Source organism: Daktulosphaira vitifoliae, unplaced genomic scaffold (genome assembly GCF_025091365.1).
Source record: "Daktulosphaira vitifoliae isolate Bord-2020 unplaced genomic scaffold, ASM2509136v1 Scaffold_2, whole genome shotgun sequence".
In the NCBI taxonomy this organism is placed as follows: Eukaryota; Metazoa; Arthropoda; class Insecta; order Hemiptera; family Phylloxeridae; genus Daktulosphaira; species Daktulosphaira vitifoliae.
The window spans coordinates 19,288,787-19,307,410 of record NW_026099573.1 but is presented as its reverse complement, the minus strand read 5'-3'; the positions used below and the strand labels follow the sequence as shown (position 1 = coordinate 19,307,410).

The window sequence follows — 18,624 nt, the reverse complement described above, 5'->3', positions numbered from 1 at the left end:
ATTTTTGTTTCAACTAATTATTATTAATTAATTAATAAGATAATTCGAAAAACTTATGTAACTTAATAAACTAAAAAATAAAAATTCTCAACATTTTTTTTTTTTGAAATAGAACAAGTTAAAATAAACAGATCATCTTGTATATTGTTTGAAATTAACGTATATTTTATATTTTATTAATATTAAAAATATATTTTTATAATTTATTAATGTGAAAATTAATGAATTTGCAAAAATGCATTCATTCCTTACACTACTGTGTAGAATAAATAAAATAAAATGATATTTACAAAAAATGTTCCTTCAATGTTAATCCCTTTTTAAGGAACGTTTCTGAGAACGAAATAATTATCAGTGATGTTTCTATAGGGCATTGAAAAAATGAATGTTGCTTGTAGCATAGTAAAAATGTACAAACTGTAAAAAAAGCAAAAAAAAAATTTCCATTTTCAAAAGATTAGTTTTTCAGAGTACCCCCACCATTAATATTACTTTATATAAAAAACAAATGGCACCACAATATTTTCTGACAAGTTCTCGTGTAAATTGAAGAGTCACTCAATTTAATTTTAATTTTTATTAATTCAACTCTAAAGTTGATGAAAAACCATCATAGTAGTCAGGTCCGCGATGAAGTTTTTCGTTAATTTCAATCATTATATAATGAAAAAAAAGTATGGATTACTTGAACTTTTTTGTTTTCATAAAATTATTACGACAGTTTTAAACAGACAATAATTTAATTTTCTAAAATTACACTCTACTTTTGAATTTCAACTTTTTGAATCACATCTTTATTCTACTTTCTAAGGAATCATTACGTCCAATCCAACCTTTAAATACATATTTTTTAGTTAAAAAAATGGCTATTATTTAGGTAAAAAAAAAATTAAATAAATGTAAAAACATGTTTTAACATTGTATTCGTTATAGTTACATAGCTTAAAGTTAAAACGCACAATGAAAAGAAAACATTTTTTTTAAGCATTTAAAAACTAACAATTTTGAAATGTTGAAAATTTAAAAAGTTATTTTATTATTAGAAACAAATAATAAAAATATGATTTTAATGTAATCTAATATGTATAAATTATTTCTTTTAAAAGTATGACAAAATGTTTATTGTATTAAAAGTTTAAGGACTTATCAGTTAGATATATTCTAATCTGATCAGTAAACACTTATTATATATAAATATATATATATATAACACTTATTATATATAGGTATCATATACTATAATAGTATATGATACCTAAATTTTAGGTCTATATAGAGATCCATAAAGTCTACAGTTGAATTCTAGATTTACATTAGACATCAATATTTAATGTCTTCTAAGAATCATTATTGTATACTATTGTGTATTATTATATACTAAATAAGCTTGTAAAATAAAACAATTTTAGGGGCAGTCTAATACTATTTTTAGAGAAATAAACAAAACAAATAAAACTAAAACTATAAGGTATTGCCAGCAATTTTATTTAGATGGGTAAAAAAATACAAAAACAAGAAGCAAATGTCACAACTTTATGGCCTAAATTCTTGAATATAACACTAGTCATCTTTAATTCAATCCTAATAATTTATTTATGTTCATAATTCTTTTATAAAAATTCACTATTATTATAATAACTTAATTAACACAATAATGATTTCAATTAATCATATTGCAAAACTTTGAGTTTCAATTTGTGATACATAAATAAAATGAATTGATAATATATCAATTATATAATATAATATATATGAATTGATAAATAATATCAATAAAAATTACATTTTTTAAAGTACAAAAATTATATTTATTCCTTTATAAAATACATTTAATTTTTTCTTTTTTTACAAACCTTTTATTTTTAAAATATTTTCTAAACAAATTGTAATAACTTTTTCAATCTGTGGACCATAACTTTGATAAAACTGTCTTCAGACTTATCCTGCAATATATTATCTTTCATTACATAATATTAAATAAATATAAATTCAGTGCAAAATTTGTTTACTTAATAATTATATTAATGAAAATAGCAAACATTATTATAGTTCTAATGTGATAAAAATACATACCTCACTCAAAGAATAAAGATTCTCCAGAAATGAGTCATTAAATACTTTCACTAAACCTTGTCTTAGATCTTTAAGTTCTTCTGGTGTTACGCCATCATCGTTGTTCTGATATGGACTACCTGATCCTATAGATAATAAAATTTATATTAAATAAATTATATCCTAGATTATACTTTTTTTATTGTGCAACTAAATTCTCGTTGTTTGTCAATATCAATATGTTGTTATATAATAGTTAGGAAAACTACCACAATATGAGAAGAGGTACAAAAAATTAATTTTACTACAAGACAACACTCGGCCTCATGTTGCCAAAATTATTTTATTACTTGTTTCGTTTAATGACATATGGTCTGGCTGATCAGCAGTTCCGCTCATATGAAGACATCATAAAAAGGCTTGATTCATGGATAGCCTCAAAAGACAAAACACTTTTATCATAACAGTATTAGAGCTCTGTCCAAAAGATGGGAAAAAGTTGTAACTAGTAATGGGCAATATTTAGTATTTTCATAAAAAAAACAGGGAGAACTTAGTTGTGCACCAATATATTTTTAAAAAACTTACTATTTAATGCTTTTGGCCGGTGTATATTTTGGACAGGACTATGCATAAAATAAAAATCTGTATGAGCCCATAAAATGTACAAGCAAACTTCAACAATATGTTTACAAACAATATGCTGGCTTTTATCATAATCTGTATCTTTTTGATTCAATTCAATTTCTTCAGAATTTGTCTCACCAAATAACTAAAATTGTAGTATAAAAGAAGATATAATCAAATAATAAAATTGATTATATTAAATTTTTATTCACAAGAGTAATAAAGCAACTCAACATTTTCCAGATTTTGTACTAAAATGAACAAAAATTCTAAATTTTAAACAGGAAAAAGTTTATGTAATAATACCTAAAAAATTAAATTTGTAAATACTATGGAGTTATATTATTAATTTGCCAATGAGATTTATGTCAAAAAATGTTATTATTTTGGGACTTTTTCAGCAATTGAACAATACATTACAAAAATAATTAATATAAGTAGTATTTTAATTAGTAAAGAAATGAGTAAAATAGTACAAATTTTTTATCTATATCAATATATAAACTTTAGGCAGAAATTTATTGAAAAATTGATATTGAATATACTGATATGACATTTTTTTCTTCTAATAATTAATTTTTCTTATATTTTATGTGGACTTCAGCAATTATTACTTATTAGCTAATTTTCCTCTAAGTTAGTCAAATTAAATAATTTTGGTTTCTGGTATTTTATTTTATGAATTTGCGCTTTAAGATTTATTAAGGTGTTATATATTCATGATATCAGGTTATTTAGTTTCATAGCCTGGGTTATATACCTTAAAAAAATAATTATTAATTAATAATAACCGATAGAGTACCTGGATTGGTGATGACTGACTTTCACCTTTCGTTTTTGAATTAAACTGCATAAAATAATGTTCTACAGTCTGAACCATTGTTGAAACAACTGAACCCATTGATAGTTGATTGGTATAATTATTTTCCTCTTGTATTATTTTAAGTAAAAATAATATTTCTTTTTAGTTAAATTTCATAATAATCAAAACACATTTAAATAAATATTTTACCAGTAGAATTCAAATTAAATTGTTCACTATGTATAGATACTTCTAAAATTCTTCTTTTGAACTTTTGACCTCCTGTTGCCCATCCACCATCCATCAAGTTGGATATATAGTTTAATAAATTTAAGGTTATCTGATAAAATAATATAAGTGCATAAATATTATACAATATTATGTTATTTCAAGATATTTTTTATTTACCTTTAAATAAAGAGTGATATTTATATCACCATCATTAGGATTACTTTCTTCAGAACATTTTTTACGGATAGATCTTATAACAGATAAATTAACAGCAAATCTTGTAAGAGCTTTTTGCATTAAAACACTATAATGATGAAATAATCCAGCAATATCTTTATCACCACTAGAATTTATTTCTGAACTAATATCTAATGAAATAGTAAAATAAAATATGTTAATAATGGTTTAAACAAATATTAACTAAAAACTTACCATCATTGGTCACATTAACAAACATAGATGTTAGTTGATAAAGTTCTTTTAGATACCACTGTTCACATAATGGTGCAGCATTTGTAAGTGCAATAGTTATAACATCACGATGACTTATTAAATAATAAACTACCTATGAGTAAAAACATTTAAAAAATCATGAATCAACAAAATTAAATTTAGAAAATATTTATTTTAATTACTTGAAGAACAGACGTCATATTTTGATTTCCCAAAGTTCCCATTACTGTTTGGCATAAACACATAGCTGGTGAACATATCATCATATAACGATCACCTTCATCAGGTAGGAACTCTTTAATTGATCGCTTAAAACTAAAGTGGCGAAATATTATATTAGTTTGTTTTATATGATTATATACTATAAAGTGTAAATATAAAAATTAAGACCTTGCTTCTAATGATGGGTGAGCATCAATAGTTTTCATTGATGATAAACAGGCAATAGCTTGGTGGTTGAGTAAAGCGTCAGCACCAGTTGAGTAAGTAGCAATTTTATTTAAAAGACTCTAAATTAAAATAATTATTAGAAGAAAATAATTATTTATGAATAAATAAATTAGAATTAATCAAATATATAAAAATCTTTTTTAGAAATAATACACAGCATTTTGAAAGTCTTTATTCAATTTCAAATTATTATATTCTATAACAGCTTATGTTAATTATCCATTATTTCATTGAAAGCTATGTTATACAAGTCTATTTTAAACACTAATAGTATATATATATAGTATAGTATAAGTAATTTCTACTTTCTAAATGCATTTTTAAGTTTTGAACTCCTCTTGTATAAAGGAAAATGGCCCGATTTAAAAAAAAGTATGTTGAATGAAAGAAGTATATAAAAAAATTGTATTGGACCATACATTTTTCAAAATGGCAGTTTTAGGTAAAAAAAAATGTAGAAAATTCGTGATTTTTAAATTTGTAATTTTTTTTTAGAGATTTCTACCATATACTAGGAATGAGAAAATTTTTTTCAATTTTTGAGGGTAATGTATTTGATTGGGTACGATTTGTGATCTTTTAACGTATTGTTGAAAGAAATCGGTTTGGAGAGAGCAGAGAAAAAAAGGTAACAGATACAAAAAAAAAAAAACACATCATAGTACAATTAAAGCTATTTCAACTTCGCATGGAATATAGGCTAATAACCATTGTTGAAATTAAAGTTTAACTACAATAAAAAAAGAAGTTTTTTTTTTCCCTGTATCCCAATTAAGATTTATTCCAACAAAATAAAATTTATCCATCAGTTTTCATCTGACATACAAATTTATGCTCATATGCATACACATGCACATGATGGATGCGCAGCTCTATTTAATATTTAAACCCATTCAAACTTTCAATAGAAAACTTTGCTTTAATAGATAACATTAATAATAATATAAATAATATTAAATATTTTTAAACAGTTATAAATTCATTGTTAAATGAAAAAGATTTTATGGTTTCTACATAATTATCATGGATATTAACACCAACATATTTTCATTAGATAAACATTAAAATAATATTTTAATATTATTATACTTAATAATATATATTTGTACATACCATTTTATTTTCATAAACATATATTGGTTTTAAAGTCTTATTTTTAGCTGTTATTAATTCTTTCAATTCATTATCTGACTCTATAAGACTAGATATAATACATTTTAAATATCCTTGATTGGAAATATATCCAATAAGTTTTGGGTTTATGTCAATAAGAAGTTCACATAAAGTATGAGACAAAACCTAAAATAATTATAGTTAGAATTTTTAGTGAATTTGAATAAAAATAATATATATCTTACTTTGCATATATCATGACCAGATGTTAAATCTACACATATAACTTCAAGGATTCTTTCGCTTAGATATTGATCAAAGTTAAGTGATTTTATAAATTTAATAGATTCAGAATCTAAAATAGGTTGTTCAAACTGCAAACTATTTTTCTGTTTAGGGTTGCCAGTTAATGTTCGGCTATTAGTGGCCAAAAGGTTAATTAATGCAATCAAGGCCGAGTATAAACTTGCTCGAAGTTTTTGAGAGGCTAAAATTTGTATTATTATAATTAACTACAAAAATAAAAAGTTTAATATTAATGACATAAATTAATTATATATAACACCTGATTGCTGAATGCATTTTAATATATTCTGAAGCATACTAGAATAAACACTTGATTGCCCAGTAACAAAAGAACCTAAGCTCAAATCTAAGTTTACAGAACATAACTCAAAATGTTTGTCAATAGTATTCTTCAAATTTATCAGTAACAGTAACTGAGAATTGGAAATCAATGTAGATAAATCTGACATCTGTGGAAAACGTATAACCTAAAATTGTTGAATTTTTATGATTATATTATTAAATAAAACTAGACTGTAATAGACAAATCAAAAAATTTTTTAATTATATTATTTTTAAAATTAACAACCTTGCTTTGAAGAGAAACCAATAAGTCAATAACAAATGAAAACCTTTGTTGAAATTCCATTGATGGTAAATTTGCCATACTAAATATGACTGCAGTCAACTGATGCCAAGCATCAAAATATTTTATCATACAGCTAACTTGTAAACGTTTATCGTTAATGCTTACAGCATAGGCCAAAAACTCCTAAAAAAATGAAAACTAATCAGTTATATATTGTATATAAAAATTAAAACTAAACACAAAAAAATTACCTGAATTTCTTGAAGTAAATTAGTTTTAATAGTGGATGAACTGTCAATTGATTTCAATTCATTCATTAAAATTTTATGCAATTGTTTTACATCAATTAATGGGACTTTTCCAGGAATTTCACACTCACTCAATAGCTTTAGTTAAATTATTATTATCATTATTAAGTTTAATATAAATTTCTAATTTTTATAAAAAGCCATACTTGATTAATCAGTTTAGTTTCAAGATACTTTAAATCTGGCATGTCCTCAGTAGGTTCATCAAACTCTAAATCAACTATTTCTAATAGACTGAGCAACTTTTTTCCATCTTCTTTAGTCTCTTCTTGATCTAGCAATAAAATTATGTTGTAATAATATATTTTTTAATTTTTATTTTATATTACTTTTTGTTAGCTTACCATGATCTCTAACTAATGCTGTATGATCAAATAAACTAGTAAACTGGAAATGTTCTGGTCCTCCACTATTTAATTTTTATATAACATAAAATTTAAATCATAAATCTATTATATAGGTGTTCTATTATGATTTAATAATTTTAACATTAGTTTATATAGTCAAATTATTAAATCACGGTGAGATACTCTGTATACTAGTGGATAACTATCATAAGTTCACCATTTCTTTTAATAAATTAAGGGCATTTTTTAATTTTTATTAAATAAACATGTCAAAAAATTACCTTATTAGATAAAAAATTGGACATATTGTAGTTTACAAAAATGATTTATTCAAATTACTTACACATTTTTCTTTTCTGCAATTCCAATGAATAATAATATTAGCTTTGTTAATGTCATCAATAAGTTTTGATGTACATGCATCTTAATCTCAACAGCAATTATACGAAGTAACCAATTCATTTGAATTAAATCACTACCTTCAATAACATATATCAAAAATTTACTTATATTACATTATTGAAAATCAAAAATATACTTACATACATTTTAAAATTTATTTATCATTATTTTAAATACATAACCTTAATTTCCATACTTGATTAAATTCATAAAATAATACAATTTTCAACTTACTGCTAACTTTTCTGGAAGTATTATCTGTATAAAATGGTAATGCTGATGCATGTCTTAATATAAAATCACTCCGTGATTTTAAATACACTAAAACTGGACGAGATGTTCTGTTGCTTGAGACCAAAACATATATCATTTGATAACAAAGTTCTAGTAACTTGGCATGATTCTTACTAACAGTACCACTAGCCCGACTTTTCAATGAATCATCAAGAATATCAATAATAGAATGCAGACAATTTCGGGGATACCCTCCCACTCCTATTAATTTAATATATTTGGTTTTTGGTTAATTTTTATTATAATTTAATGTTTTACACAATAAAAACTTTTTTAAAGATTGAAAAAATATTTACCAGCATTTTCAATGCAAGTTTTATGAATATTTTCTAAATTGAAGCCCAATAAATAATGAGCTAAATTTGGAGGAGAGGAATTCATGCATTGTAGTAAGAGTTTCAAAATAGATTCTTTACATTTTTTCATAACAGATACATCTGATGTTTCTTCCAAAAACTACAAATAATTACTTTTATTCAGTAATATAAAAACATACTATACTTTTTAATATATATTTTTAATTAAACATTTTTTTTTAAATTTATTTACAAAAAGTAAGATACCTTAGATGATTCTTCTTCTTCTAAACACTGAACAAATCCATGTCTGATAGAAGTGGTTAATTGAGGATTTGAGGTAAAATATGAAACCATATGAGATTGTGGAATTGGATAAGATGTTATTGTCATTAATATGCGTATAGCATGATAGGCATGTTCTGGTAGATGGGCATATGTTACAAATCTATTGATAAAAATTATTATTTAATATTAGAGTAATAATGCATTTTTTATTACATGGTATCTAGTAAAATATACTGGTAAATACAATTTTTTAGTTTGGATTTTAAATACTAAGCTATAATTACTTGCACAACACTAATGATGGAAAAAAAATTTACTTAAAAATTGTATGATTTTACAACTATACTTTAATTTTAAAATTTAATTCAATTACGCATCAAAGAGTAATTACAACAGTAATTTTAATCATTGTTAGATATCAATCAATACTATCCTGTTATCTAAATAACATAAAATCTTAGATGTCATTGGCCTGATACACTTTTGAGCAATCAGATAAACAAATAAATTACTAATCTCAAAATAATACTGTATTTCTATTATAATTATATGAAATTTGTTACATCAATTCTTAGACAAAAAAAACTATATTTCTTTCGTTATATTTAATTTGATAATTTTAAAAGTTCAACACTACATTAGTCTAGACTGATATGTAACATACTAACAGACATCTCTTGATACAGCCACAGGAAACTATGTATTTCATAAATTATTTAAAAGGAACAAAACCAAAAGTTTTCAAAAAAATATTGTAAATTTTAAACTTCTGTAAACTTATGAAAGCAGAAAATTATCTTAGAAATACAAACTCAAAAAAAAAAAATTATAATTTTTGACATAGATGTCTGCAGAAAACAATCCTTACACTATTATTCATATATATTTACATACTTAGTTAAATCAATTATATAATCTGGCTCATTTGTAGCTACATTAATGCTTATAAGAGTTTTATGAAGTCCAGTAAATATAAGAGGTGATCCTGAAGCAATAGAAGCATTCAGAAATGTTTGTTGCAAGCTTAGCGTTTGCTCTAAAAGACGTAATACAACTAATGTAGTTTTTTCCATAGCTTCTTTTCCACTAAATGATGAATACATATCAAACATTTGACATCCAGTATGCATTATATTTAATAACTAAAAAACAAGCAATTTTATGATAAAAAATTGTTATTCAACATCAAGCATTGAAATCTTACAGTTCTTAAGAAATCAGAATTAGTGCACAAATATGTCATAATATGAAAACCTGGAGGTGGATTAACACTTATTGACGTATTATCGGGCAATACAATACTATTCCCTACAAAATCTGTTACATGGGGTTCATATTGATCCAAAAACTTTAAAGCAAGTTCTAAGCATAGTCCACTTACTTCCCACTAAAATGTGATAAATAATTATTAAAATCATAAGAGTTCAATAAATTTATTAAATAACCAAATTACTTTTTCACTTTGTTTTTTATAACCTCTTGATAAACATTTGAGGAATATATTATGCAAAACAAAGTTGAGGTAAGGATCAAATCCTGGTGTGCGTGTGCTTGACCCCAATAAATTTGGTACGGGCTGTTCAGTCAACGTAGTTAAAAGTTTTAGCAAAGCTATAGTCAATGGATATTCCTCGTTACGAGTTTCAAGATCTTCTAATTCAGCCTAAAAAATATTTGATACTTATTATTTAATAGAAAAGATTTGAAAAATTTAAACAACTTATCATATAAAATAACTATTTTAGTATTACAATTTTGCTTGGTTACTTCTTACATAACTATAAGTAGAAATAAAATAATATTTTTGGTAAGGAGGCCTTACGATACATATGTATATATTTTTTTAACAAAATATACCTCTTATTTTATAATTTTATGATATAGCGTAATATCATAACAAGAATATAAAAGTTTAATGTTAAAAAATTAATTTTTAGTTGGCCAAGTTAAATTTAAAAAAGTATACATAAAATTATTGATTTATTGTTGACCACTAATTTATTCTAAAATAATAATTAAAAAAAAAATTCTTTGGTTTTTTTTATTAGTATGTATTGCTCAATTTTTGAATATTTAAATATTTTAGCTTCAGTGTGGAGCTGAGAAGGTATTAATGTTACCCTGATTTGTTTATTTTTATTTATTTATTTTGTATAGGTCACTGATTTTTTTCAAATATACATCAAAAGATCACAAATCGTATCTAGTTGACATACATAACTCTCAAAAATTTTCTCTTGTTCCTCATAAATGATGGAAATTCCCATAACAATTACTATTTTAAAATGATAAATTTCACAGTAGAATGATGCATCATGATAAAAATAACATACCCCATAGCTTGGCTTCAATATACATTTAAAAATGTTAATAACTCCCAAATACTGACTCATAAGCTGTTATCATTCAGTTATTTTCTTAGTTATATATTTTTAATTATATGAACTAGTTAAATATGTATGTTTCTATTTAAAAAAATGATTTTGATACTCTTATAAGGCATATGGGATTAACCTAAATAATATTTATTTAACCACTCTAAAGTCGTGAAATGAATACTACTTAAATGTGCAAAAAAAAAAATTATTATTATTTTAGAAGAAAACTAGAGGGTCAAAGAGAAATGAATCACTCTGTATAATATTATATTTTTATAGATTTTTAACATATAATACATTGGATAATTATATATGTAATTACTCAACTCTGTTTTTATGTAAAAAAATAAATATTATTTTTAAAAAATGTTGGAAAGTAAATGAAAACTTATTTCTGCCAATATATATGATGGTTACTATCTTTGTTCGTAATAATAGTAGTTACTGTGAATAAGCTCTTTTTTCATGTCTAAGAACATGGTCTTTTTTTATTAAAGTGTAAGTTTATAATTCCACTTTACTTCGTTTTAATTTAAATTTTACTATTTTATTCATTAATTTTTTCTGAATCTCTTTCATACTACATACAGTGGATAATTAAAATATGGTTACATTAGGGCCCATGAACCTTGGGGTTCTTTCTAACTTTTCAGAATCCTAATTTATTTTTTGATTTTTACATTTAAACTGAATCAGAAAAAGAAATTTTATGTTATTTGTATTATATATATATGCATATATCACATATGTTATTTATATACTTTCACTAATAACTATATACTTTATAATGCCTGACATAGTTCAGTACTTTGCTGAGGGACTTGTACAATATTATAAAATAATGTTATAATTATGAACACATATAGGAATTTAGGTCAATATAATAAATATAGTTTAAAAAAACACGCTTTTAAAGCACATCAAACTAAAAATTATTTTTAACATTTTCGATGTGCTTTAAAAGCGTGATTTTTTAGTTTTTTTAAACTATATATATTTTTCACTTTTTAGTTTCATGTTATGATAGTATTTACTATCAATATCTTGGTTGTTACGGGTAACAGGGAATCAGAGTTCGATTCCGGGGAGGGAGTCTGAGAAACGGTTACCACATCCAAGGAAAGCAGCAGACGTGCAAAATTACTTAATCCCGGAACGTGGAGATAGTGATGAAAAATAATGATACGGAAATAACCCTCGTAATCGGAATGAATACTTTATACCTCTTAATTAGAATAAAGCGTGTTAATATATATTTTTAATAGTAATTAGAATATATATATACATGTAAAGCGACTTAAGTACGTAAACATATCATGCATAGGTATAGCCGTGTTTTGTGGGCGGGTGGGTCGGACTAACGTTAAACTTGAGGTATAAACGGCAGTAGGAATATATACGTAAGCTGTATGCACGCAGATGATAATGGTCAGTCAAAATAAAAATTTGTTTATATATATATAATATTGATGACAAGCACGCGTTACAATACAGTACGGGTACAATAACCAAAAATAAATTTATATAGGAATAGTATTGCCGGTGTGTGATGAGCGAGGCGTGGGGTGGGGTGAATGCGTTATGACAGTCAAGTCTAGACGACGGAATATGCGATAACGCATGGTGTTTGGAGAGTTACAAACATACATAAATACATACAGGTGAAACTCATATAAGCGTGTTAAAAAAAATGGGGTTTTCAATATAGCATTGAAATAAATAATCAAGTAAATAAATAAAAACATACCATTATACCACGACTTTGATAGTTACTAATTGTTGGAACAGTTACAATAATTTGTGAAGCTTCCAAAGTGTGCCAAAAACTCAGAGAAGTAGTAGGAGGAGGAGGTTTCACAAGTGTAGCTAACGCTAATATTAAATCTGCTTTCAGAGATATTCTAACTGGACAAGAAACTAATCCCAATAGAACTGAAAGAGCTTCCCACTCTGCACGTTCTACTATAATAATTTTTGACTTCACACTATGCTCTAACAATAAAAAAGTTTATGTGTAAATTTCAAATTAAAATAATATTTATAGAATGATTAATTACAAACCTGCAACATTTCTGATTAATTTTAGTACAGCTTGAAGACCTTGAATTTCTAAAGAAGTAATACCTTTCTGACTACTTCTTTTATAAACTGTATCACTCGGTGGTATATTTTCTTGTCTCAAATTTGTATAATATCTTAAGAATGTTTTGAAAAAATGATCCCATGTTAAATTTGAATTTGTTGCATTAGTATAAAAATGATTGAATACATTTTCAGCACCAATTTCAGAATTTGCTAATTCACTTAATAAATTCAAATATGGTACAAACAACATATGAGGTAACATATCACCAGTTTGACATATAAATCTGTATAATGAAGATTGAAACTTTTGAGCTGTTAAAAACGATGACATCTTTATAGTTTTCAACTGTTCTCTTGAAGGAGGCCAATAATCTAGATTTAAGTTTAAACCAAGAGGATCTTTTGAGTATAGGCCAGCCATAGCCATCAATAATTGTTCAAAATGATTCTCTTCACCAGCAGGAGGTTCTAAACCTTCCTAAAAAAATCACAATTTTAATATTACACAAATTGTCATTTGTGGCCAACCCCAAGTAGTTGGGATTAAGACGGGGAAAAAGAAGACACAAATCGTCATTTGTAAAATACAATGTTTACTTGGTAATATATAAGCATAGTATGTGCTATTTCATCAGATTTGTTACGTATTTCTTTAACAGCATAAGGCATCATAACTATAAATTCTGTTATTAATTGATGAAATTTTTTTACCATAAATTCCTAAAAAAAAAGGTTTTATTAATTAATAATAATAATAATAACAGTTTAAATTTACATACCACATAATGTAAACAATCTGACGGAAAAATACTTTGATTTAAAAATCTAAATACTTTATTTTCCATAGAATTGTTAAATAAAATTTCATCAATTTTCACTAAATTTTTATTTTTAAAAATATGTTGAGTAGCTCTTAATTTAGCAAATGCAACAGCTAAACCAAATGTAGCAATACTTTTGAGTTCAGACCATTCCCATTCTTGTGAGGTGAGTTCTGAGTAGGCAGATGATAAAATTTGTTCTTTAGTATCTAATAAAAATATTTAATAATAATAAATACGCTTAAACAAATAAATATATAATTCACAAATTAAAAATATATTTATATTTAAGGAAAAAATTAAAATCTCAAGATCAAAAATTAAAAAGTTTTATTAGTAACTTTATTCTAAAATTTACAACATCAGATATAAAATATATATCACCAAATATAATAAAAATAGTCATAACAACATATTATTCATTTTCCTCATTATCATATTTTCAAATAGAATTTTTTTTTTTATATCCCAATATAATATAGAAATTGTAAAACAAAAACAGATTCATTTTTTAAAACTTTAAATGGAACTACTGAAGAAATTTTAGTTACGACCATATTCATTGGAAGTGAAAATATAGCTTAATTTATTTTGCCCCAATATATTTAAATTTTACATAATTAAAAAATGGAATAGTATTTTCAAATTATTAACTATGCAGATTTTTAACAAGCATGTTTAATATTTATAACAATAATTACCACCACTTATTTCTTGTGAATTGTTCATACAATCTAAATCAATAGCATACAAGAAAGATGTAATCATGAATAGATGAACTTTACAAACGGCACCTTGTGATTCTACATCAGGTTTTATTTTTCTTAAGTGATGCAATAAGCTGTTCAATAAAAAAGTGATATTAAATAAAGAAAAGACAACAGTAGAATTTTCTATTATTTATAGGACACATGTAATTTTGAATTTTAATTTAATATTACTGTCCTAAAATGCAAAAAAAAAAATTGAATTATTTTAAATTTATAATGATAAACAATACTGTAAATAATTGATTGTATCAATATTCTAAATTAACAAAAAATTAAGAAGAAATTGTATATACATTATATAAAAGATGTATATGTTCTCGATTGAACACTATGTCAAATTTGCTACAAAATAAAAAATATATTGTTTCATAACACTCGATTAAGACTTTATAAAATGTTATTCAAGAGCTTTCTACAAATAATAAACCATATAAATTGATCTAATAAGAATTGTGTTTACAAAATTATTACTTTTGTTGTTAATAATTTTTGGATTAATAAATTATACATTATTATTATTATTATTATTTATATTAAACTTAATAACTTTAAATTAATAAATAGTGTTTAAAATACTGGATTCATTAATATATCAATAGTTAGAAGGCAAATTGTTATAAACACCAGTAATGAAATTTTTCAGAGAAACAAAAAACACATTTTTATTACATTATACCATATAATATTCTTTAATAATTTTTCTCTATTAATATGAATAATATCAATATTAAGTGTAATCAATTAATGCATAATTTTTTCATTTAGAATAACTTTAAAAAATTGATTAAAAAAAAAAAAAAAAAACACTTTTCAATTTGCTTTCTAATTATCAATATTTTTTAGATTTAACTATTTGCTTTCTAACAAATAAATTTATAGGTAAAAGATAGATATTGTCATTTAACCTTACCTCACTAATTGTTGTCTAGATAAACCAAATTGAATAGAATAATAAAAAACACACTCTGCTAACATCGAACAAATTTCAGTAAATAAACTAACAACAAGTTGATGATGTTTAGGTCCACCAATTGCTTTATTTTTTTGGAGTAACTCAATTTCCTTTGATAAGTCTTTACTTTCTAATAAAACTTTAATTTAATTTAAATAAATAAATTGTTTTAAACAAGAAATGTAATATGATAGAATTTAGTTATCAACATAATAATCTTACCTAAAATGTTATTGAAAAGTCCATCATTCATTAATTGATCAACAAATTGACCAAGATGTTGAGCACAAGCAGGATCAACACGTGGAATCCATGTGCGACCTGTGCTTCCTTCTATAAGTAATCGTAAAGAAGAAACAAGCATACGATGTGCATTGTAGTAAAGCAATATTGCTACAAGTCCTCTACATAATTCTGGATACTTTGGATTTTGGTACCGTGCTGTTAAAATGCAGAAAGTAATATAAGAAACGAATATTAAATAATTATTGATTCATTATTACCAGTATTTAAAAGCTCCAATGACATTAACTCATCCAAGTCATACATATCAGATAAAATTAACACTTCTTCTGCCATTTCTTTTGGTAGTGCTAACATTTCAAATTTATGAATTGGTTTACCATCAGCCATTACTTTTAAAATTTGTTCTCTACTTTTGGCATTTTTTGGCTAAAAGTAGTTTACAAAAAATATTTAAACAGTAAAATTTATTAACTTTTAAAAATTAAATTTTGAATATTAACAATTATAACATGCCTACTTTATAAAAATATCAAAAATTTTTTTTATGAAATTCTTCACAATAAACATAAGAAATTAATTCGCAAAAAATAGATAGCTCTATATCTTCTAATCTTAGAAAAACTATTATCAACTTACTGGGTTTTTGAAAATATTCAAAAAATGAGGTTTGGCAGCACGTAATATGCGTTTCAAAAATGCAACGTTTGGTCTGTCATTAATAAATATAGTTTCAAGAACTGGTAATAATTCTGTATAAGGAGACCATGAACTTTGTAATATTGCGGCTGAAATAGCAAAACATTAAAATTAAACAACAATTATGTTTAAAAAAATATTCTAAATTAATATACATATATATATAAAATAAATTGAATTTCAAGCATTATTGATTGTTCTAAATCTAAAAATTAAATATTTAAGGTAATATTAAATGTATATAACTTCATTCACTGGTATGTTACTCAGAATTAAAAATAATATTAGAAATAAAACTGAAAATTCTGAATTAGTTAAGTGAAATTTCTAAACAAAATTTACTAAAACAAGGTTTTTTATGTTTTCATTTTAATATTAAATAGAAAAAATGCAACAAAGTAAATCTAATTAAATGTGAAAATAATTAATATAATAAATAATATGAACTAAGTCTGATGCCTTCTATTCAAAAAGATGTATAATTTATAATTAATAGACTAATAAATACTACTATTAAAGTATGTTGCCTGATAATTCAATTGATATTTAGTTGATTCTTAAGTATTATCACAGTATAAATATCAAATATAAATTATTTTAAGACATTATATATCTTAACATAATAAAAGGGGGAAAATTTGTAATATAAGATTCTTATATAATTATTAGAATTATCATAATTTTAACATATTATGTACATTACACAACAAACTTAACATATATAGTATGATACTTAAAAATAATAAAAAGTTAAGAAATATTATATTTGACAAATAAATAAAATAATTGTACTAAATTTAATTTTTTTAAGAATTATAGATAATAAAGTTAATAGAAATAAATTGTACTTACCCTCCATTTTAGTTAATAACTAAATATTTATATTTTCATTAAAATAATAATTTTAATGAAGATAAACTATTGCATTTAGTTGTATCAAATGTCAATATAACCTAAAAAAACAGGAGCAAATTGGCGGGTTTTAATATTTAACCGGTTAACACTGATAAACACATAGATAATAAAAGAATTCTTATACTATTTACGGATTAACAGCACATTTTCAATGAGATCATAACATCTTCAAACTGATAAATATTGAAAATAAAGAGGTGCATGTAAATTTATAAATTTTTGTTAGAAACGGTATTTTATAGTAAAACGTTTATCCGCACAGAATTATTGAAAGGAATAATTTTTAATAACAATGTTTTCAAATTATATCAGGAATCGTACATTTCGGAATTAATATTTATTAGAATTGATATTTATACGAATCCTTGAAAATAATGAAAAATTGATATGGAATTTCACGACTGTCGTTTGAAGTATGTAAAAGATGCCCCCATGAACTCAGTTAATAATCAAAAAGAAATTTTTTTTTTAAATCTTAAAATTCCCGTAAAATTATTTAGCAAAAGTCTCCGCAATTTCTAGTGTCGGCTCTGGAGAAAAAACACCATTGATTGATAACGATTATTGATATAATTTCCATATCGATTTTGATATTATGTTTGAATGTCGCAATATTTTCGGTATCAACTTGAATGAGATTGTCAAATATAGAATTTTGAGTTAAATTTAAATTTTACATGGACCAATCATATTTCAAAATTACGTTAATCGTCATTTTTAATATTAACATTATATGAATTCTTGATTTTATTTATTATTAAGTCTTATAGAGTTGTTGGCGCCGATGTCACCTATAAAAAACATTGAATCTTCAAAACATAGTATTCCACATCAACGAAAATGGTTAACCTTACTATTAACGTTTATTATTGTTGACATATTGAAGATAAAACAGAAGTCATAAATATGGAATTTTCTTTATAAGATGACTATGTCCCCCTAACGTATCCCTTAATAGCTTTACAAATGAGTTAATCCTTTGAATCTTAACAGACTCAACTATAAACCTCTTCTCCTATACTAAGGGGTATGTCAACGTCTGGCAGCTTTAACCCAGAAGAGTAACAAGACTAAGGGTACTCAAGTATTATCAGCCCAAATTACTCGTTAGATTACTACCAAGAACGTATCTTTTAGAGACCCAGCTGTGTTTTAAAAAGACTTATTATGCCTTTACTTTTAGTAATAAAGTTCAACAATGACACAAACGTAATTATTAAAGAT

General features: G+C 24.2%; 1 protein-coding gene across 2 annotated transcripts; it reads right to left on the bottom strand.

Annotated features, from left to right (window-relative positions):
• Positions 1 to 1,784: 1,784 nt before the first annotated feature.
• Positions 1,785 to 17,456, bottom strand: LOC126899391 (nuclear pore complex protein Nup205). Of its 2 annotated transcripts, none has more exons than XM_050674275.1 (33): positions 17,338 to 17,456; positions 16,426 to 16,574; positions 16,047 to 16,215; positions 15,766 to 15,984; positions 15,502 to 15,682; positions 14,523 to 14,662; positions 13,780 to 14,030; positions 13,598 to 13,720; positions 12,977 to 13,478; positions 12,663 to 12,907; positions 9,991 to 10,200; positions 9,742 to 9,924; positions 9,432 to 9,679; positions 8,517 to 8,697; positions 8,250 to 8,409; positions 7,894 to 8,154; positions 7,601 to 7,736; positions 7,240 to 7,319; positions 7,057 to 7,184; positions 6,854 to 6,988; positions 6,603 to 6,785; positions 6,294 to 6,501; positions 5,974 to 6,215; positions 5,729 to 5,914; positions 4,556 to 4,674; positions 4,348 to 4,480; positions 4,145 to 4,277; positions 3,890 to 4,080; positions 3,692 to 3,821; positions 3,482 to 3,609; positions 2,641 to 2,824; positions 2,074 to 2,198; positions 1,785 to 1,943 (listed from the first exon to the last, which is right to left on the bottom strand). In XM_050674275.1, exons 1-33 carry the CDS (start codon positions 17,342 to 17,344, stop codon positions 1,875 to 1,877), a joined length of 5,739 nt encoding a protein of 1,912 aa, XP_050530232.1. In that variant the 5' UTR covers positions 17,345 to 17,456; the 3' UTR covers positions 1,785 to 1,874. The 2 variants fall into 2 exon arrangements, with proteins under 2 accessions (XP_050530232.1, XP_050530233.1); XM_050674276.1 differs by having other exon boundaries at positions 7,255 to 7,319.
• Positions 17,457 to 18,624: the final 1,168 nt, after the last annotated feature.

Bases quoted from the DNA above. Each gene is read 5' to 3' on its own strand.
- LOC126899391 (XM_050674275.1), bottom strand. The intron at 13,721-13,779 runs GTATGTAAATTT...CTTTTTTTTTAG, and splicing joins CAGATTGTTTACATTATGTG to GAATTTATGGTAAAAAAATT. The intron at 4,675-5,728 runs GTATGTACAAAT...ATTTTAATTTAG, and splicing joins ATGTTTATGAAAATAAAATG to AGTCTTTTAAATAAAATTGC.